General features: G+C 40.9%; 1 protein-coding gene across 1 annotated transcript in view; it reads left to right on the forward strand.

The window, feature by feature from the left end:
* Positions 1-21041, forward strand: part of ABCG8 (ATP binding cassette subfamily G member 8) — a 40547-nt gene extending 19506 nt beyond the window's left edge. The window contains exons 8-13 of the mRNA XM_082249840.1: positions 598-693; positions 13988-14187; positions 15285-15361; positions 16688-16955; positions 18347-18474; positions 20758-21041. Coding sequence (XP_082105966.1) covers positions 598-693; positions 13988-14187; positions 15285-15361; positions 16688-16955; positions 18347-18474; positions 20758-20895 — 907 coding nt within the window. The 3' untranslated portion in view covers positions 20896-21041. The remainder of the gene's footprint in view (positions 1-597; positions 694-13987; positions 14188-15284; positions 15362-16687; positions 16956-18346; positions 18475-20757) is intronic.
* The last annotated feature ends 1796 nt before the right edge of the window (positions 21042-22837 follow it).

The following is a 22837-nucleotide window of genomic DNA, read 5'->3' on the forward strand; positions in this document are numbered from 1 at the left end:
CACTTGCTATCCTGCCAGCTTGAATCTTTGTCTCACTGTCCATGCATACACAATAGAATCCTGTAGACCCCTTTGGAGCTGATTTCCAAGCCAGGAGTCACTCAACAGATGGTCCATTAAAAGTGTATAGGGAGTCATTGCGCACATGTGGACAGTGGGAGGAAGATGAAGGCCAGTAGGCTGCAAGAAACAGTAAGTATGCAGCTTTGTTTGAAAGTTTACTTGCCCTTTAAGATGTATTTCCATGCAAGTGTGTGTGGCCCTTAACTAACAAGACTGGATAATCAACTAAGCTCTGTCTGCTGCTGCGCTAAACTTTGATTGCCCAAGCTATGGCATGTGGCCTTTCCATAAAATCAGGATCTAGATCTGACTCCAGAGTGTTGGTCTATTTTCACCACATTGCAATATGAAATAATAATAACAATAATTTTCATAATAAAAATTAAAGTTGTTAATTGGAAGAATTTTCAAGCCAGTAATATTGAGACATTACGATTGTAATAGGGTATCAAGGGTTGTGTTCACAATTTGCATTAACTATGCCTAGTTCTCTGAGCAAACTTATTTTCTGTTTCCTCTTTTTTTCTCTGTTAGCATGCCAATCCCTCCAATGGATAAAGCAATTACTATCGATAAACATGAAAAGGATGAGTTACCTAAAGGATTTCACCAATTCTCAGTACTGATAAGGTATGTAACTTTGGATTATAAACAATATATTCATATTTTGAGTTCCCTAAAATGTTGCTCAAATATATTAATAAGATATAGTACAGGATTGTGTATATAGGATTGTATGGTTGGGTTTTCAATCCTGTTTTTTTTTCTTTTTGTTGGTTGAACCACATGGACTTGTGTCTTTTTTCAAGCTGACTAACTATGTAACTGTATAATGATGTGAGGTTTAACCACTTAAGCCCTGGAAGATTTTACCCCCTTCCTGACCAGACCCCTTTTTTCAACTTCGTGACTTTAACTGACAATTGCGCGGTCATGCAATGCTGTACCCAAACAAAATTTACGTCCTTTTTTTCCCACAAACAGAGCTTTCTTTTGGTGGTATTTGATCACCACCTTTTTTATTTTTTGCGATATTACAAAAAAAATAGCAAAAATTTTGCGAAAAAATTACATTTTCAACTTCGTCTTTTAAAAAATATCCAATATACTCAATTTATGTCATTTTTTTTGGCCAAAATATATTTAGCTACATGTCTTTAACAAAAAAAATTAAATGAGCGTATTTTGATTGGTTTGCGCAAAAGATATAGCGTCTACAAACTATGGTGTAAATACTGAAATTTACGCAGCTTTAATTCCTGACTGCCTATCTCATTTCATGAAGTTCTAAAATGGCAGGGCACTACAAAACCTCCCCCCCACAAAATAACACTTTATGGAAAGTAGACATCCTAAGGAATGTTCTGAGAGGCATGTTGAGCTCATTGAATATTTCATTTTTTTGTCACAGGTGTTTGAAAAATGACTAAAAAAAAAAATTTTTTTTTTTTTTTACACAAAGTTGTCATTGAAATGATATATTGCTCACACATGCCATGGGTATATGTGTAATTACACCCCAAAATATATTCTGCTGCTTCTCCTGAGTACAGGGATACCACATATGTGAGACTTTTTGGGAGCCTAGCAGTGTACGGGAGCCCGAAAACAAATCACCACCATCAGAATTTCAAAGGGCGTACATTTTTCATTGCATTCTCTCACTACCTATAACAGTTTAGGAGGCCCTGAAATGTCAAGATACCACAAAACCCCCCCCCCCCCAAATGACCCCATTTTGGAAAGTAGACACACCAAGCTGTTTGCTGAGAGGCATGGTGAGTCCATGGAATATTTTATATTTTGCCACAAGTTTTGGGAAAATCACAATTTTTTTTTTATTTTTTATTTTTTTACACAACGTTGTCACTAAAAGATAAATTTCTCACACATGACATGGGTATATGTGGAATGACACCCCAAAATACATTCTGCCGCTTCTCCTGAGTATGGGGGTGCCCCATTTTTGGGAGCCTAGCTGTGTACAGGACCGCAAAACCAATCAACACTCTCAGGTTTTCTAATGGCGTAAATTGTGCATGTCACCTCTGCACTACCTGCCACAGTTTCTAAGGGCGTAAATTGTTGATTTCACTCCTGACTACCTATCACAGTTTCGGAGGCCCTAAAATTCCAAGCTAGCACAAACCCCCCCCCCCCCAAATGACCCCATTTTGGAAAGTAGACACCCCAAGCTATTTGCTGAAAAGGGAAGGTGAGTCCATGGAATATTTTATATTTTGCCACAAGTTCCGGTAAATATATATATATATATTTTTTTTTTACACAAAGTTGTCAATAAATGATATATTGCTCACACATGCCATGGGTATATGTGAAATGACACCCTAAAATACATTCTGCTGCTTCTTCTGAGTACAGGGATACCCCATGTGTGAGACTTTTTTGCCGTCTAGCCGAGTACAGGACCCCAAATCCAATCCCCATTTTCAGGCTTTCCAAGGGCGTAAATTGTTGATTTCACTCCTGACTACCTATCACAGTTTCGGAGGCCATAAAATGCCAAGACAGCACAACCCCCCCCCCCCCCCCCAAATGACCCCTTTTTGGAAAGTAGACACCCTAAGCTATTCGTAGAGAGGCATGTTGAGTGTTTTGCAGATCTCACTTTTTGTCACAAAGTTTTGGAAATTGAAAAAAGAGGAAACAAAATGCATTTTCCTGTTTATTCTTCATTTTCCAAAAAAAAAATGAGAGCTGCAAAATACTCACCATGCCTCTCAGCAAATAGATTGGAGTGTCTACTTTGCAAAATGGGGTCATTTGGGGGGGTTTTGTGCCATCATGGCATTTCATGGACTTCAAAAGTGTGATAGGTAGTAAGGAGTGAGATCAACAATTTACGCCCTTAGAAAGCCAGAAGGTGCGGATTGGTTTTCCGGGTCCTGTACGCGGCTAAACTGCCAAAAAGTCTCACACATGGGGTATCCCTGTACTCAGGAGAAGCAGCAGAATGTATTTTGGGGTGTCATTTCACATATACCCATGGCATGTGAGAGCATTATATCATTTACTGACAACTTTGTGTAAAAAAACAAAAAATAATAACTTTCCCGAAACTTGTGGCAAAATATAAACTATTCCATGGACTTATCATGGCTCTCAGCTAATAGCTTGGAGTGTCTACTTTGCAAAATGGGGTCATTTGGGGGGGTTTTGTGCTATCTTGAAATTTCAGGGCCTCTGAAACTGTGACAGGTAGCGCAGTGGTAAAATCAGCAATTTACGCCATTAGAAAACCTGAAGATGGGGATTGGTTTTCGGGATCGCGTACACAGCTAGGCTCCCAAAAAGTCTCACACATGTGGTATCCCTGTACTCAGGAGAAACAGCAGAATGTATTTTGGGGTGTCATTTCACATTTACCCATGGCATGTGTGAGCAATATATCATTTAGTGACAACTTTCTGTAAAAAAAAAAAAAAAAGAAAAAACAAATTGTCATCTTCCCGAAACTTAGGGCAAAATATAAAATACTCCATGGACTCAGTATGCCTATCAGCAAATAGCTTTGGGTGTCTACTTTTCAAAAAGGGGTCATTTGGGGGGTGTTTGAACTGTCCCGGCATTTTATGCTCAATCTTATCCACACATCACCCACTCTTCTAACCACTTGAAAAATAAGCCTTTTCTGTGACTTTTTGTTTACATGAAAAAATATTTTTTTTTACGAGAAAATTACTTTGAACCCCCAAACATTATATATTTCTTTAAAGCAGAGGCCCTATAGAATAAAATGGTGGATGTTGCAAATTTTTTTGTCACACTGTATTTGCGCACAGATTTTCCAAACGCAATTTCTGCGAAAAAATATATATTTTTTTAATTTATTGCACAAATACACTATATAATTCCAATTTGTTTGGTAAAATTTAAAAGATGATGTTATGCCGCATACTCCTACTGCATGTAAAAGCAGTCTAGAGGCCAATTACCTGCTAGGATTGCTTTTACATGTAAGCCGACCGCTGGCTGTAAAAAACGATACCAAGATGATGCCTAAATCTGCAGGCATCATCCTGGTATAACCACTCAAAGTCCAGCAACATACCAGTACATTGATGGTCCTTGTTTGGCATATACTGTAGTGTAGGTTTTTTTTTTTTTTCATGCAGCCTGTGGGCTGAACGAAAAAAAAGAGAACCTATCAGAAATCAGCACAGGAATAATGTGTAGTATTACCCACCATTAACTGTCCAAACATCCACCCACTTAATTTAATTATGGGTATACACGACACTACTCCATCTATACCAAAATAGGATTTTAACTGCAGTGCTGAAATCAGAAAATCACCACAGCTACTGTCAGCAAAGGTATCCATATATGCTGAGCGCAAACGCTGTTTGTGTCAGAATATATAAAATCAATGTGGCAGCCGACGAGTACCTGCAAGAGAAACAGGTCACAAAAGAATGAAAAACAAACAAATTACATTAAATGTACAGTAGGAAGAGTAGAAGAACATATAAAATGACTGACAAAACAACTGTTTTTGGATTCTTTTATTTTTCTAACTGTTGTTTCTCGATTTGGGACTGTGATTTTCCAGCTTGGGTCTCTCAAAATGTCGATGGACATCCAACATCTTTTGAGACCCTGTGTTTGTGTGCCCTACACTGTGTCGTGCTGTACCCTACACTAAAACTCCACTAGTGTATGGTAGCGCTCAAAACATTCCCCAATGCAGAGACCAGGTTGGTCAGGACATTTGGGACAATAATAACAAATGTCACGCCTAAATCCGCGCCTGCTACAGACACGACATCTTCTTTGGGGTTGTCTTTGGGTAGGGGTACTCGGGAGGACATGTGAAAAATGCCTCTCATGCAGCCGGCTCACTGCATCTGGAAGGGGAAGTTGGGCAGGCATGCCTCCTGGGTACAGGTAGGCAAGGATGATCTCTTCCTGGAATTCCCGGAAGGATCCAGTTCGTCCTGACGCCCTGTATAGGACAAAGGCGTTCAGCATAGCCAATTGGAATAAATAAACAGACACTTTTTTGTACCAGCGTCTGGCTTTACGGGCAACTAAATACGGTGCCAAAAGCTGATCGTTAAGGTCCACCCCTCCCATATTAAGGTTATATTCGTGGACACAGAGGGGTTTCTCCATAACGCCAGTTGCCGTAGGAATTTGGATCGTCGTGTCTGCGTGAAGGGAGGACAGAACGAAAACATCCCGTGTATCCCTCCACTTCACCGCAAGCAATTTGTCCGTTTTCAAGCAGGCTCTCGCCCCCCGACTAAGACGGGATGTTACAAGCCATTGGGGGAAGCCCCGGCGATTAGGTCGCACGGTGCCACATGCGCCAATTTGTAATTCAAGCAGGTGACTAAATAGTGGCACGTTTGTGTAAAAGTTGTCCACGTACAAATGGTACCCCTTTCCGGATAAGGGTGACACCAAGTCCCAAACAATTTTGCCGCTGCTCCCTATGTAGTCTGGGCAGTTGGGGGGCTCCACAGTGCTATCTTTTCCCTCATAGACCCGGAAACTAACTGTATAGCATGTGGCCCTGTCACACAGTTTATACAGCTTGACCCCGTACTTGGCACGCTTGCTGAGGAGGTACTGTTTCATAGCAAGGTGGCCAGTAAATTTAATCAGGGACTCGTCAACGCAGACAACTTGTTCGGGAGTAAACAAGGCTGCAAACCGCTGATTGAAGTGGTCTATGAGGGGCCGAATTTTGTGGAGCCGATCATATGCAGGGTCTCCCCGAGGACGACAGATTTCATTGTCGCTGAAATGCATAAATCGCAGAATTTGCTCATATCTCCCCCTGGACATGGAGGCAGAGTACATGCGCATATGGTGAAGTGGGCTAGTGGACCAATATAGCCGCAATTCACTCTGTTTGGTTATGCCCAGAAAGATTTTAAATTCGGAAACCATTATTGATTTCCAGCCGAATGGTCTGGCAAGGGGTGAATTTGGGTTGGCGGCGATGAATTGTTGTGCATATAAATTTGATTGATCCACAATAGATCTGAAAAGATCTTGCGTGAAGAACAGCTCAAAAAAGTTCAGGGGCGTAAAACCAGCTGTCTCCACGTGGATTCCAGGTTGGGCAGTGAATGGGGAAAGTACTGGCGCTGTAGAATCAGTGGGTTGCCAATTGGGATATGCCAGCGCATAAGGGAGGGCACTATGGGCTCTACGGGCCTTCGGATACGCGATGGCTGCGGGCCACTACTCGTGCTAGCCACCGCACCAGCTTCAACTGCACTTATGGGACTCGCCACGTCACCAAGTGTTACTGCAGTGCTGGTTGTACTAGGTCCAGGGTGTACTAGGCTGCTGGCGCTTGCTAGGTCGCCAGAAGGATGAGCGGCACTAGTAACCACACTCTGCTCCATACGAGCACCCTGCGATTCCTGCATCTCAACAACTCCATAATGGGGTCGGGTACGCCTGGGTCTAACAGGGACCCATCCGTCGTTGGAGCTATCTGTCAGAGAGCCACTGCCGTCATCAGGTTCGTATACTGACCCTGATTCTTCCAGTGTAGCTTCCCCATCGCTATCATCTGACATGGCCATTATACTATATACCTCTTCACCACTGTACCAACGTTTGGTCATTTTGGTAACTAAATTTACCGGTACAGTAGTGCGACTCACGGGTAATAAAAGCACCTGGTTGTCAAGGAATATTTCAAGTGCCTGACTCTGCTAACACAGCGTTTTTTTGTTTTTTTGTAAGTGACAGTAATCTATTGATTACTACACTTGCCTGAGTGAAAGGGTTAAACGCAGGTGCTGGCGGGAATCAGTGCTGATCGTGCAAACACCACGTTTTGGGAACCCTAAACTATGGGGGCGCTAGTATAGTTCTGATCAGATCAGATATTGATCTGTTCAAAGACTATACTAGTAATGGAAGTGTATGTGCGTGTGTGTGTGTGTGTGCGGTAATCAAGGGGTTATTTCTAACTATGCACCGGGGATCTGCGCTTTTTTTGACTGCCACTAACACTAATGTCACCTGTGTCACTAATAATAGTGATCAGAAAAAAAACTGTACACTATTATTAGTGACACTGTGACAGGGCACGGAAGGGGTTAACTGGGGGTGATCAGGGGGGAATCAGGGGGTTAAATCTTTATTGGCGGGGTGGCGGGGACCCTAAACCTCCTTTGGGATAGAAACTAACTCGCTAGCGCAAACTCAAGTCACAATCACACTAATACAAAATACAGTAAAAACAGTATATTATGTGTGTATTAGTGTGCAATGTGACAGGGGGGAAGGGGTTAACTGGATGTGATCAGGGGGGGATCAGGGGGTTAAATCTTTATTGGGAGGGGGTGACTGGTATCCTAAGTATAAAAGGAACGGTGGCAAGCGCTAAACCTGGTCACAAGTCACACTTATACGGGTTTATAGAAAAGTCTATATGCTGTATACAGTGTGTGTTGTGACAGGGGGTGTAGGGGTGATCAGGGGGGGATCAGGGGGTTAAATCTTTATTGGGGGGTGGCGGGGACCCTAAACCTCCTTTGGGACAGAAACTAAGTCGCTAGCGCTAATTCAGTTCACAAACACACTAATACAAAATACAAAAACACAGTATATTACCTTTGTATTAGTGTGTAATGTGACAGGGGGGAGGGGTTAACTGGGGGTGATCAGGGGGGATCAGGGAGTTAAATCTTTATTGGGGGGGGTGGCGGGTATTTTAAGTGAAAAAGGGAGGGCCGCAAGCGCTACACCTGTTCACAAATCACACTTATACGGGTATATAGGAAAATGCTATATACTGTATACAGTGTGTGTTGTGACAGGGGGTGTAGGGGTTATCAGGGGGGATCAGGGGGTTAAATCTTTATTGGGGGGGTGGCGGGGACCCTAAACCTCCTTTGGGACAGAAACTAAGTCGCTAGCGCTAATTCAGGTCACAAACACACTAATACAAAATACAAAAACACAGTATATTACCTTTGTATTAGTGTGCAATGTGACAGGGGGAGGGGTTAACTGGGGGTGATCAGGGGGGATCAGGGAGGTAAATCTTTATTGGGGGGGTGGCGGGTATTTTAAGTGAAAAAGGGAGGGCCGCAAGCGCTACGCCTGTTCACAAATCACACTTATACGGGTATATAGGAAAATGCTATATACTGTATACAGTGTGTGTTGTGACAGGGGGTGTAGAGGTTATCAGGGGGGATCAGGGGGTTAAATCTTTATTGGGGGGGTGGTGGGTTTTTTAAGTGAAAAAGGGGGGTCGCAAGCGCTACACCTGTTCACAAATCACACTTATACAGGTATATAGGAAAATGCTATATGCTGTATACAGTGTGTGTTGTGACAGGGAATGTAGAGGTTAACTGGGGGGGGGCGATCAGGGGTTAAATGTGCCTATCTAAGTGTACAAGTGTGTGCTTGTGCAGTTACTTACAGTTAGATGTGCTCTCCTCTCGAGATGAATCCGAAAAGGATCATGGGAGAGGAGGGCACATCTTTTCTGAGCCTGTGTTTACATTTCTGATTCTGATTGGGCCGAACCAATCTACAGGTCCAGGCCAAAAATTATTGGCCTGGACCTGATGACTGATCAGTTCTGAACCCAATCCAGCCATCGGCAGCGGCGGAGGGGCGCGGGAGCGCGCACAGGACCGGCGGGAAGTGCCGACATAGCCCTACGTTACTCTGCCTGGCCGGGGCTGACTGCCGACGTAGATAGTCGTGTGGCGGTCGGCAAGTGGTTAGCATCCACTAATTCCACTAACACATCTCCATAAATGTACAAAAATATATCTAATTTCCCATGATTTTATTTTCTGTAGATACAACAGGCAGAGGAGATCACTCAAAATCCATTCTTGGACCGTTGTCACCAAAAAGATGTCCCCATTGTCAGATTTCCCCTTTATTCCTTTTGTGGTGATAACTCAAAATGTTGAGGTCTATTCAAAATGAAATAAACTAAGTCTGGCTTTACTGTGACCCCAAAGCAACCCATGGAGCACTGCTCAAAGCACCAACATGTACAAGTCCAGTGACTCCACTGCTAACAGTTGCTGGCATCCAGTAAGAGCTCGCCCAGACATGCTATAACTGCCTATGTAGGAAATGGACAACCGCACGCCAACAGACAGCCCAGTCCTAGTGTAACTGTTGGATGCAGTTTGTCTCTTCCCACGTCACTCCCCTCTAATGCGTTTCACCTTCCCGCTGGCTTCATAGACAAAATCGTGGCATACGTTTAGCTTTTAGCATAATTGAAGTACATTTTTTTTTTTTTTTTCGTTTTGGAGAGAGTGGGAAAGATTTCAAATGTTAAAAAGCAAGAACACTTGGTATTAAAAAAAAGAATCCACAATGTTTAGGTCCCTCCTGCTCTGTCCAAAGCAAAATACAGTTGCAGCTGAACGAACACTTTCATCCACTTTTTTAAAAATTGTAGCTTAAAGAACATTTTTATTGGTTTTTATCCAACATAATTTAAAACATTTTTTAGGTTTTCAAACGTTTATAAAAAGATCTTTTATGTAATATCTTTAATTCCAAGATAAGAGAGCAATTGGAATATATTAGAAAAGGACTGAGATGAAAGGATAAAACATGTGCAATAAAAATAATTACAATTGAACAAATGGACAATTAGGTTACAAAATTAAACATGATCAATTTTCAAAGATTTTCTTCCCATGAGGTTGCAGAAACGGAAATGCTTTTAAAATATTTTAAAGATCTATTTGGTATGTAGTAAAGTTTTTGTATGGTTAGCAATATTAAGGAGACCATTTATATGTTTACAATAAGTCAGAATTTATATAGTATACTGTATAATAATTATAGAGAATTGGGGTAATCGCCATTAACTGTTCAAAAAATGGTGTAATCATTCAACAAAAAAGAAGATGCACTGACCTTGTGCATTACCAACATAATTTTATTTTAAAAAGTAAACAGTAATCTACTTACAAACGTGTAACAAACCTGGGCATAACAGGGATGCAGACGAGACAGCCCTCGGATCAGCACTGCTCAGCCAGCGGTATGGGTAGTTCTCATAGTGTCCAAAGGCGTATGTATTTTGAGGGTCAAGCCCTCTTAATCAGAGCCAAAGAGAGTTTTTTTTATATGTTTTACTCCCATAACAATAGGAACTGTTTTTTTTTTGTCGTTTTGACAAAATTCAGTTTATGGTCACATTTTCGTAGACCATTTGTTATTATTTTAGCGCTGTTTTTTTGTTATAATTGGTTATTGGTGAACCTTATATCTACACTTATTGCACACGGCTGTTTAAATTTCACTGAAAGAGCACATACTTTTTTTTTTACAAATTTTACTATGTATGATTCCACACCAACCTTTATATCATTCAAGCTATTAGCCTAAATATGTAAAGTCCACCGACCTTACATGAGCTCATTGGTGTATAAATGAATGTATAAAAATGATAAATATAATGATAAATAGATAGAAGATGATAATTCATGATAATAGTCATTTCCACAACCGACCCACTGAAAATTTCAATAGGCTCCAAGAGGCCGTGGTAAGGGTAGCCTCCATAACTCACCAGATTCCCTTACATAAGGAGATCTAGGAGGCTACCTTTAAAACAACATTATGTACACATGTCTGCGACACTGTTATGGGCATCTTTGAGCCCATTGTTTGTCAGCGGGTCGGTTGTGGCAAAGATTTTTATCATAAATTATCATATTCTCTCTATTTATCATTTTCATATATTAATTTATACACCAATGACCTCGCGTGGTCTTTGCCCCACCCCTGACCCCCACCTCGTTTGAGGTGAGTGGACTTGACATACCTTGGCTAATAGTTTCACATATGTGCGGCAGCGGGTTCGTGCCTGGGGTCCAGTGCATGTCTGTGATTAAACACTTAAGCCCCGGAAGATTTTACCCCCTTCCTGACCAGGGGGTATTTTGCGATTCGGCACTGCGTGACTTTAACGGACAATTGCGCGGTCGTGCAACGCTGTACCTAAACGAATTTGACGTCCTTTTTTTCCCACAAACACAGCTTTCTTTTGGTGGTATTTGATCACCTGTGCGATTTTTTGATCATGCGCTATAAACAAAAAAAGAGCGTCAATTTTGCAAAAATAGCAATATTTTTCACATTTTTTCATATGAAATTCCCCCCCCCCAAAAAATGTAAAAATCAAAATTTTTTAACATTTTCGGCCAATTTGTTTTATGCTACCTATGTTTGGTAAAAAAAATTGCAAAAAGCGTATTTTGATTGGTTTGCGCAAAAGTTATTGCGTTTACTAACAAAGGGAAAGATTTTTGTCATTTTTGTTGTTTTTTTTTTTTAACGCGTAATGGCAGCGATCTGCAATTTTTTTTGTGGCACTGCGACATTACGGCGGACAGATCGGACCCTTGACTGACATTTTTGACACTTTTGGGGTTACCAGTGACATTACTGAAGTAATCAGTGCTATACATACTGTATGCACTGTTACTGCAAAATGACACTGGTAGTGAAGGGGTTAACTTTATTTGAGAGGGAGGGGCTGTGTGTGTCCCTAGGGGCGTGATTCTAACTGTGATTGGCTGTGGGTTGAGCTGTAGAAACAGGGATCAACGGTCCTACATAGTAGAACTGTGTGATCACAGTTTCTACACAGGGGAGAATGACAGGCGGCTTGTTTACACTAGCCGCCTGACTTTCTCCCTCTGCAGCGGCGATCGCAGAGTGACCGGCGGACATCGGGTCCGCCGGTCACACGCGCGGGGGGGTCCGTGACCACGCGGGAGCGGGAGCGTGCCTCCGGCGGCGCGCGCTCGCTCCCTAGACCCTCACAGGCTAGCGACGTAGATCTACGTCACTTTGCCTGTGAGGGGCTGACTGCCGACGTAAATTGTCGTTAGGCAGTCGGCAAGTGGTTAAGGTCCAAATTTTTACCTGAATTCGCACATGAACTGGACCCAAATGTTAACAGGAATCTTCTGCAATCCGTCCCATGGCCGTCCTGGACATGTGTGAACTGGCTCCATTGAGAGCCTCTCACACTAACCTGTCATGCAAATTGGATGTGGGGGAAGCGGCATTTAATTTGCTTATATGTGAATCACCTTAATAAAACCCTGGTCTAGCCACATCTGGAGTATTCTGTCCAGTTCTGGTCACCAATCCTCAGAAGGGATGTGCTGGAACTGGAGAGAGTCCAAAAAAGGGCAACTAAACTAATTAGGGGGTTGGAGGGCCTTAATTATAAGAAGCGTTTGCAAGCGCTTAATTTATTCCCCTGGAGAAGAGACACCTGAGAGGGGACATGACAGCGATTTACAAATGCCTCAATGGTGATCTCAGCATAGGAAAAAAAACGATTTAGTTTCAAGGAGTGTAAGGGGACACATGGCCACACAATGAGATTAGAGGAGAGGCGGTTTAACCTTAAGCTACGTAAGGGTTTTTTCAAAGTAAGGGCAGTAAGATTGTGGAACTCTCTTCCACGATTGGTGGTAGCTGCGGGGAGTATGGCTACATTTAAAAGACTCTTGGACGTGCATCTCAAACATCACAACATTCAGGGTAATGGGAAATGAATTCACTGACACACACACACACCTGCGCAGGTTGAACTGGATGGACTGTTGTCTTTATTCAACCTCAACTACTATGTAACTAATCCAGCCTGAATGATATAAAGATTGTGCCAAGGTCTTACCTTGCCCTCCTGTTGGCAGCCATCTTGGACATGTGCAGACTCCTGCCCCTTATAAACTCTGATTTTATCATCACTTGCCTGTTGCCTGGGTGTCGCACAGGGATGATGCTGCACACCTGACTATATCTATTACCTGATGGGTTGCAGTCCTTGCCCTTGCATTTGTGCTCCAAGGTGCATCCCTGCTAGCAGTCTTCTGTTCCCTGTGTTCCTCCGTGTATGATCTGACTTGGCTGATGACTCTCCTGGCTCTTTACCCCGCAACGGCAGATGACCTCGCATCCGCAGACGACCCCGCATCTACAGACTACCTGCTTCTGAACTCAATCCAGGTTTAGATGACTACCGGCTTCTTGACTTGACCCCGGCTTGTTCCTGCTCTCACTTCCTCACCCTTGCTGTGCGTTTATTGTTGCTTGCCAATAAACTGCTTTATTTTACCTGCATTGCGTGTGGTCTGGTTTCCTGGTACCCTGACAAGTTGGTGTAGAATCATACATACTGTCTTTGGCTCTGATGAAGAGGGCTTGGCCCTCGAAACACATAAGCCCTTGGACACTACGAGAACTTCCCACACCACTGGCTAAGCACTGCTGATCAGGACGCTAATTTTAATCATTCAGTGTAAATGCCCACATTTGTTACACGTTTGTAAGTAGATTCCTTTTTACTTTTTAAAATAAAATTGTTATGTTGGTAATGCACAAGCTCGGTGAGCCCTCTCTTTTGTTGTTTGTTCCAGTGTTCCTAAGTCCTGTGAGGCTAGCAAAACCTTTGGCACCATACACATAAAGAAACATACCCTCAGCACCACAACTAAGTGCAGGAAAGATTTTTTTCTGTAATGTTCTGATTATTGCCAGGGTGCCGCAATCCCATTTATACTTAACAGAAATAAAAAGTTTGGATTGGGATTTTTCATGCACCAACAGAACACTCAATACTTGTTTAAAAAAAAAAGTGTTTTTGTAATTTTTTTTTAAAGCAAATATTGTGTGTTCCCAATCGGATATCTTTACGTATTGTGTGTTCCCAATCAGATATCTTTATTTCTTCACCATTACCAGTTATTCGTATAGGACTTATATAGTTTAAGTGATACCCGAACTTCTATTCGTAGTGTGAGTATTTTTTCTCCAAAAAAGGAAATTATCCTATGAATGTCAGTTTTCATCTTGTAGTTTGATGTTTAGTAAAGATTTGTAAGAGTTTTTCCTTTTGTATTCTTCTCCTCTTTAGTCGCCATGTTTCAAATGATTTGCGGGATCTGACAACATTGCTTATTCATGGCATTGAGGCTCTTTTGATGGCGCTGTTAATTGGGTTTCTGTATTACGGACAAGGTGGAAATCCACTCTCCATACAAGATACAGTTGCGCTGCTCTTCATGAAAGGCTCACTCACGCCCTTTGCTGTTGTCCTAGACGTAGTTGCAAAATGTAAGTAGTTTGAGTAAGCAGTTGGTATTATCATACCAGCAAGTTAATTTTTTTCTTACAAAAGAAAATGAAGAAGTGAATTTATAATTTAACTTGACTGGGAAGTTGGAGATTGTTGAGAATCACAAGCAGCCATTATATTTTAATGGATGAAGTGATGTGCAGGGACTTAGTCTATGATGCTCTTAAACAGAAAGATGTCTTTGGGAGAAGACCAAAAAATTGGGTCAAAATCCAAGATATAGTTTTCGCTATAGTATAAGAAACAAAAAAAATAGAAAAAGAAACAAGCCAATGCATTTTGGGGGTTCTAAGGGGAACAATATAAACATATAACTGATAAAAGAACATACAGGTGTATGGTTTGTGTAGATGAGCATCCTTCTTCTGGGTCCTGCCCCCCCCATACATGGTGCTTTTTGTATGTCCCTTTATTGCTCCACAATAAAACTTGCATTTAGTGCAGTGTTCTGCTGGCCAGACACATACATTTATACAAAGGAGCAGAGTAGAGAAACTTTTATCCCATGAACCTTTGTACTTGGATGTGTGATCTTGGATATCACATGACCAGGTGCAGAGGGTTTATAGGGAAATATCACTGTGCTCCATGGTAACCTTGTGAATTCCCTACATAGCTCTAGTGTGGGGGGTAGTTTTGCAGCACCCAACACATTCTGCACTAAATGAAAGTGTTACTATAGGGAGGTAAGAGCGGTTGGGAATCTGACCTTCCTACCAGAGAAGGTACCTGGCCAAAAATATAACTGGTGCACCATGGATCTTTTTGTAAATTCCACAGAAAAATATATTGCTCTATCCCTTAAAACAGAGCATCTAGGCCCCTCATGTATAATTAAATGCCCAGCTGTGAAATGCATCAGCTTTTTTTGGTATATTTCACATGGTTTACTGGCTCAGAGCTTGCATTTGGAGGTGTGACTACCTTTTTGTTTGCATAGGAAACATCTTGTTGATTGACCCTTCCACATTTATAGAGTACTAGATATTAAGATGGAAAAAAAGATTAAATGGTAAACTCTGCTCTGTACATATAAAATCTAGAATAACAATTATTCTAAATATCTTTGTTTCAGGTCATTCAGAAAGAGCTATGCTTTACCATGAGCTGGAAGATGGATTGTTTTCTATTACTCCCTATTTTTTTGCTAAGGTAAATTCAACTCCATTGTTCCTGTTTTTTTTTTTTTTTTTTTTTTTTTTACGAATGACAATATTAAAAAGACAAGTAAGATTCTCAGAGGTCTTCAAGTTAAACTCCTGTGCCATCAGTTTCTATCCCGGTCATAAGGACAAACAGAGGCGGTGAATCTTCCCAGTGTGAAAACAGATGACAGTAAGCTAACAGGAGTTCTAAGCCTTCTTTATTCTAGCCCGAAAATAGTAATTTTGGTTTTGCATAAAGTTTATTAAATGTTACACCAATTTTGGTGAAAATGCTTTATACTTCCGCTGTTTATAGTTTGTAGCATGGAATGGGATTTAAATGGGGCTAGTATATCAAATGAAGTAATGTAACATTTCCCCATGATTAGTAGAAAAGAAAGTTTTCATTTCCCAAAAATGTTGTAAAAACAAGGAGTCTCTGATTTAGGCATACTCAGGTCAATAGTAACATGACCAAAGTGCTATCACAATAGTCCTCTAATTATGTTGTGAATGAAATGTCAAGGGAGGGAGGGGGGTCAAATAATTTGGGACCCTCTGCACTTTAGCCTGTTACAATTAATATACATATCCCCAGTGTATGTTGTCTTCTGTCTGCTGTACAGGATTGAAAATAAGTAGTTGGGAGTACTCAGGGATTCTCACCAATGCGGGGGTGAGGGGTTCCGTGGTGATTCAGAAAAAAGGGGGAAAATTACTTTGTTTTCCCAGGATTGTTAAGTCCTGGTAGAAGACCGGGAATTCAGAAGCTCAGAGAGATTTTGGGTGGCAAAGAGCCTCCAATTACAGGTATTTTAGTCCTGTAGGACTAACAGGCCAGGTTTGCAAGATAACTGAAATACATCCCAGGTGATATCATTTGCTGCTCAGTGATTGCAGTATTCTAGTCTGCATCTCCCCAAGGTAATACTTAAAACCTGGCCTGTTAGTGGGCCCTGTAGGCCAGGGTTGAGGACCACTGCTGTAGGGAATATTCAGTTTCCAAGAGAGGGCTGGAAAGGCCCAATGAAGCGGTGTTGCTGAACTGTGTAGACCTCTTCTTTGGGACCCCTGGAGCAGGTAGGGACTTTAAACCCTGCATGGGACAAGGTTTTTTCTTTTGATGTATCATATCTTTGTATTTGAGCCACAAGTGTATGGACTATTTGTTTTTTGCAGAAGTAATTATTTAGTTTCTCTTGTTTTTACGTGAATGGTGATCCTAGGCTTTCCTATATCATACTGTCTATAAGAATCATATCTAGCTTTTTTAGGAAAGCAAAATGATGAAGTCCTAGGTTTTCTAATAGCTGTTCTCCACTTTGTCTTTCAGGTCATTGGTGAGCTCCCAGAACACATGGTCTTTATTATTTTCTACAGCGTGCCCATATACTGGCTGGCAAACCTGAACCCCTTAGCAGAAAGCTTTCTGCTGAACTTCCTGCTCATGTGGCTGGTGGTTTACTGCAGCCGTACCATGGCCCTGTGGATGTCCGCAACGTTCCCCACCCTACAGATGTCCTCCTTCCTCAGTAATGCCATCTTCACATCTAGTTATCTGACTGGAGGATTCATTATCAGGCTGGAGAATCTCTGGACAAGTAGGTTTATACAATTAGAGGACACTTACATCATTATTCATTACTCTTATTTAATTAAGGGTAGTAATGGCAGTTAAAACTACAAATAGAGGACTGGGAACAGATAAGTATAGAGTACTTATGACTGTATTCCTGATGATATAATTGTGTCAATTAACTCATTATTCAAGAAAATTAAAGAGAACTTTGAGATGTACAACAAACAATGTTAGTAATGGCAACTAAATTGTCACATGACATTCAAATAGAAAGAAATCCTGAGATTGCAAGTAGTACGTCCTAATTAACTGATGGAAGGCCATGACATTAGATATGAACTAAAAAAGAACAATAACATTAATAAAAAAAGAGAAGAGAGGAAATATGGAAGAAATACCAAAGGTTCAAAAAAGAATGGGAATTGTTGATCTATTATTGCCATTCTATAGATGCTCAGCAGTAATTAGGAGTCAGATAGGTTGGACATATAGTGCAGGATAAGGGCAAGAAAAGCCATAGAGTCACTAAAGGCCTGCCAGCATGTCCAGGAAGTTCAGGATTTGTACTATCTTCTGCAACTAGGGTCTGCCCTAATGTCATTGAGGATCTGAACCAAATCAAGAAGGGTGGGGGATGTACTCTGGCAGTGGCGGGAGATGGCCACCCGGGCTGCCAATAGGCAGTGCCTCAAGCTGCCTTTTTTACATTTTGTAAATGGACCCTGGGATCATTGTCAAGAGGGCAACTCCTGATAGTATAATTGAATGCCTGGTAGCCTTGGGGAAATCCATTTCTATGCATGCAGCCTGATCCCTCGTTTTCCCTATACTCATAACAGGGTGAGTTTACATATATCCTATGAGAGGGTTCAGGGCAGCTTGAAGAATTTACCATTTGACAAAAAGTTAACCCCAACCTCTCCTAGTACCCCATCTAACTATATTCAACAAGGAGAACTTGCAGGTTGTCAAATGATATTGAACAGAGCTAGCCTTAATAGGGGTGTTGTTTTCCCCAATAAATATTTTATTTGTGTAAATCTAGGGTTGATATCTTAATTTTATAAATATAACACAGTAGTTTTGAGTTCCGATTTCTGTTAGATTGCAATTTTAGATTGCAATTTTGTGCGGTTTCTTTTTTCCACTTTATTAAAAAGTCTCTTCAATAGCAGAAAGGACTTTTGATGAAGAACATTTTTACAAAATCTGCCCAAATTTCTGCCTTCCCATTGACTCTAATGCATTGCATCAAAATTGTGGCAAAGCAAAAACTCTACATTTTGCTCCTTTTTGTAAAGGAATTCTTTTGTACAATAAATTTTATTATCTGCTGGCTATACAGTAAGTCATTTCTTATAAGAAATGTTTTTGACTCACCGTCTTTTAAATGTTTCTTTGTGTTATTTGCAGTCCCTTACTGGATCTCCTTTGTGTCCTTCATGCATTGGAGCTTTGCCGGGCTCATGCAAGTTCAATTTATGGGTACAACATACAAGGTCCAGGCCCAAAATATCACTCTCACTATTCCTGGAGAATTGGTAAGATATCTTCTTAGCTGAAATATTTGAAGTTTTCTTTCACTTGATCATATAATCCCAAAACAAAATACACTGTATAAGTGGAAAAAAAATATATATAGGGCAGAAGAAGTTAGCGGCTAGCTTTTCTGCCAGAAATTGCTGTTGATTCCCTCACTCTAAGACAGGGGTCTGCAAACTACAGTCCACAGGCCACTAGTTTATATGCTGTCAACAGCAGGCCTCAGGCTCAGTGCACATTATTCAGATAAATGCCCATCACCCATCCCCACCTGCAGGTACTGCCCAACGCCCCACTGCACTGTTTCATTGCCTAGCAACCAATAACGCATTTGCCCCAGCATTCATAGAAAGACGGAACTTCCTTCATCCAGACCTGGTCTGCCTCCAAATGCCTGCCTTGTAAAGGAGTAATTCCAATGAGAATACTGGTGTAGGGGGCAACCCGTTTATAGACCCTAATGTAAGGGGGACTCTGATGAGGATTCTGATATAAGGGGAAATTCTGATGGGGACACTAATGTAAAGGGGACCCTGATGTAAAGCGGAACTCCAATGCGGACACTGGTGTGAGGAGATATTCTGATGGAAACACTGATGTAAGGGGGACTCTGATGGGGACCCTGCTGTGATAAAAAAAATCTTATGTAAGTGGGACGCTAATGGGGACTCTGATCCAAGTAAAATTTATTAATTCACATAGGTTTTAAAAATTAATTTGCAAATGTTTAGAGACCCCCTGCTTTAGGGCATCCTTTTGAACCTTCCTAGACTGTTCTCAGAGCTTGTACACTGTAGGCTAGGCACCTGATACAATTTTTGGGGTCAGGCTATGGAAAGATAAAGGGCAAGGAAAAAAAGTCAGCCATTTTGTTTGTGGACAGCATTTTTTTACATGACCATTGAAAGGTTGATGTCTCTTCAAGAATAACAAGTAGTCTAACATCTACCTGTCCTCAAATGCACCAGTACCCACTGTACTTATGTTACAATCCACCTTATAGACAGCAATGGTGCATCGTTGGTGATGTGTTTCTTTTCTCTTCTTCTTATAAATAATCAACCATATCATACAGAGAGCACCAAGCAAGCCAAAAATCTTGGTTTGTGATAATGAGCACTGGTGGTGATTGAAAGTGCTCAATATCACCCCAAGGGAAGTCATTTAGGGGCACGGAGACAAAAAGGACGAGAGTGAACCACAGACCTTGTATGGTGAAATTTTTGGCCTTGCAGCCTCTGGATGCATATTGGGTGAAGGCCATTTTCACAGTATCTGTCTTCATTTCACCTTCCCCATTGACCCTGTGCAGGAAGGTAATCAATGATCAGTCATTTTAAAGCTTTCTATTGCTGAGAGCCCTCTGGATTCCACATGCTATGAAACAACAGGAGAAGCCAATTGTTATATTTTATATTGGTATTGGTGAAGCCCCTTGTTATGTGTTTTGTTGCTGTATGTGTCCCTTCATGAGGATTTTCCTTCACTTTCTTAACTAGAGACCCATCAGCAGGTGAGAGAAAATCTCTCCAAAGCAAAGGGAAATAAGGTCTTGGATAGTTGTCACCATGACAAGTGTTCCCATTGGAAAATTTCCCCTCTTCTTTTGTTCCTGTTACGACCCTAAAATTTTGGATTTTCCATCACCTTCTGGGCCAAATACAATGATCACCAGGACAAACAGAGAAAGCAAATCCCAGACATTGAGCAATAAAAACATGACCACAGTTTTAAACTCCCTCACTCTATTTAGAAATTAAAAAAAAAGTTTTGCTTTGCATGAATTTAAACCTTAAGGCTCAGTTCACACTTATCGATACACAAGGACATAATGCTTATTGGATGCCATTATCCCTTAATGGCACCCTAAAGGCAATGTGATTCTGTTGCCATAGTTGCATACTAGATCGTGCTGGAATGGCGGCAAACTGCACCTTTAAAACTCAAGTGAAGCTTGTCACCCGAAAAGGTACAGGAGCTTCATTTTGGGCGACAAACACACATAGGGCAGCCCATTCACTGGCCCTATGCGACACACAAAACTGTGTGCAAATCGCTAAAACAAAATTGCGAGTAGGGACACTTGTTTCCGCTAGGTGAAGGTGTGAATGCAACCTGAACCTTGATGTACATTAACTTTGCAGCAAGTATATTAGAGACTGTAAATATGTTGTGTAGATTTGATCTTCAAAGATGAGAAATGAGACTGAAATAAGTGAACAACCACATGGTCATTTTGGATGAGTGGTGATAATGAGCATTGTTTTTATTTTTCCTTATAGATTGTGAAAAGTATGGCGATGGACACTTACCCACTCTACGCCAGCTACCTTACACTCATTGGCATCATTGCTGGTTTCCTTCTTCTGTATTACTTGAGCCTCCGGTTCATTAAGCAAAAGTCCAGCCAAGATTGGTGATCGGCAATCAGTTTCCTCTATGGACTTGTATACATAAAAAACGAATGCTGCATTGTGTGCCAGGGAAGCAACGATGAAAGAGACAACCTTTGACAATAGTCCAATGGGGATATATGCAGGATAGAGTGAAGTCTTATTATGAACAAGTCGGAATCTCTATATGACTTTTCTAAGAGGTGTTCCATGACAATCACCAGTTAGTTTCAATCCTGCCCCTTAGAGGAACAATGAAAGTTCGATTTCGATTTGTGGTTGTTCACCAGGGCAGGGCTGTTCTTGAGACAAAGATGTATTTTACATCTTTTAAAATAGGTCCCTGCTCTTTCTGTTGAGGTATTTTTTATTTAATCCTATTTAGTAGAGGATGCAATGAGAGAGAACTGGAACACCCAACACTGCTGGGTAGGCACAAAAACAACCAGGACTATGATAAGAGGATCTCACCCTTGGAGTCCCAAATATATATATATATATATATACACACACACACACATATATATATATATATATATATATATATATATATATAAGATATGAGAGGATGAGTCCACCCAACAGGTCTAATTTATCATGTTTGGGTAGGCCAACCTTTTAAAGCCTAATTTTATTAAAACCTTAAAAAAATCAGCAAAAGTGAAGCGTGAATGAGATTCTTGTACTGGTGCCAGCTGTTCTAGTTGAAGTCTTCCATCCTCTGAATCCCCCCATACCCCATAGTGGTAATCTTCCAGTGCTTTGGGGGGTAAAAATGATCTGTCATATGCACTCATAAAGAGTACCAACTATGCCCGCTCCTTCCGCCCACCTCTTCTATTCAAAGAAACTGTACAGTAGCTTCCATCAATTAAAAGCACTCTTTGAATGGAGGCAGACCTATCAATTATTTTTTATTTGCTCATAGAGCTAATTTATAGAGCTCCTATCACTGATGGAAGCTATAGTACATCTTTATGAATGGAAGGGGGCAGAAAGGGTGGACATAGTTGCCATTCTTCAATGAGCGCCTACAATGCCTAAGTCCAGCAGCTTTATTAACCCCCACAGCACTCAACAATTACCACTGCAGGGATGTTGGGATGAGAGGAAGAATATGGAAAATTTCATCTAGGACAGACAGCACCAGCACAAGGCACACTCAATAAATGTAGGAACTGTCCCTTGTTCTGATTTTTTAGGAAAATGTTTTTAAATTTTTTTTATCTTACCTACAATTATGTAGTTCTCAGTCGGAAAGAGTATTTGAATCTTTTAATAATACCTTGTTTATTGTGATTTACTGCAATGTTTCTGCTCTAAACTTGTAGCACCACCATCTACATTCATGCTTTCTCACCCTGCTGCTTATACTTTCATGTTGCTAAACACAGTAAGCATATATATTTCAACTTGCTGGACATTTATTAGCAAAGATGTATTTTTAAAATACACCATTGTATTTTAAATATTTTCATTTAGAAAGGACAGATCTGTATTACGTGTATGTATATATATATATATATATATATATATATATATATATATATATATATATATATATAGATGAATTGCAGAAAGCATTACATATGTATTTTAGCCAATTGCCACAGGAGGGCAGTATGATTCTATAGTTGTTGCAGGCCAACAATTACAAAAAAAAATAAATACTCTTTTTTTCATTATTGTGTATTTGTGTGTCTTACCAGAGAGGAAAATCTGCAACATAGAACCAGACAACAATAAAAAGCTGACAGGGGTTCTAGCCTTCCCCTACTTAACTTAACCACTTTACCACCGGAGGATTTTGCTGTCTTACGTCCAGGCCACTTTTTGGGATTCGGCACTGTGCGACTTTAACTGACAATTGCGCAGTCGTGCGACGCCATACCCAAACGAAATTTACATCCTTTTTTTCCCACAAACAGAGCTTTCTTTTGGTGGTATTTGATCACCTGTGCGAATTTTA

The sequence above is a fragment of the Pelophylax lessonae genome (assembly GCF_965119305.1).
Source record: "Pelophylax lessonae genome assembly, chromosome: 3".
NCBI classification, from domain to species: Eukaryota; Metazoa; Chordata; class Amphibia; order Anura; family Ranidae; genus Pelophylax; species Pelophylax lessonae.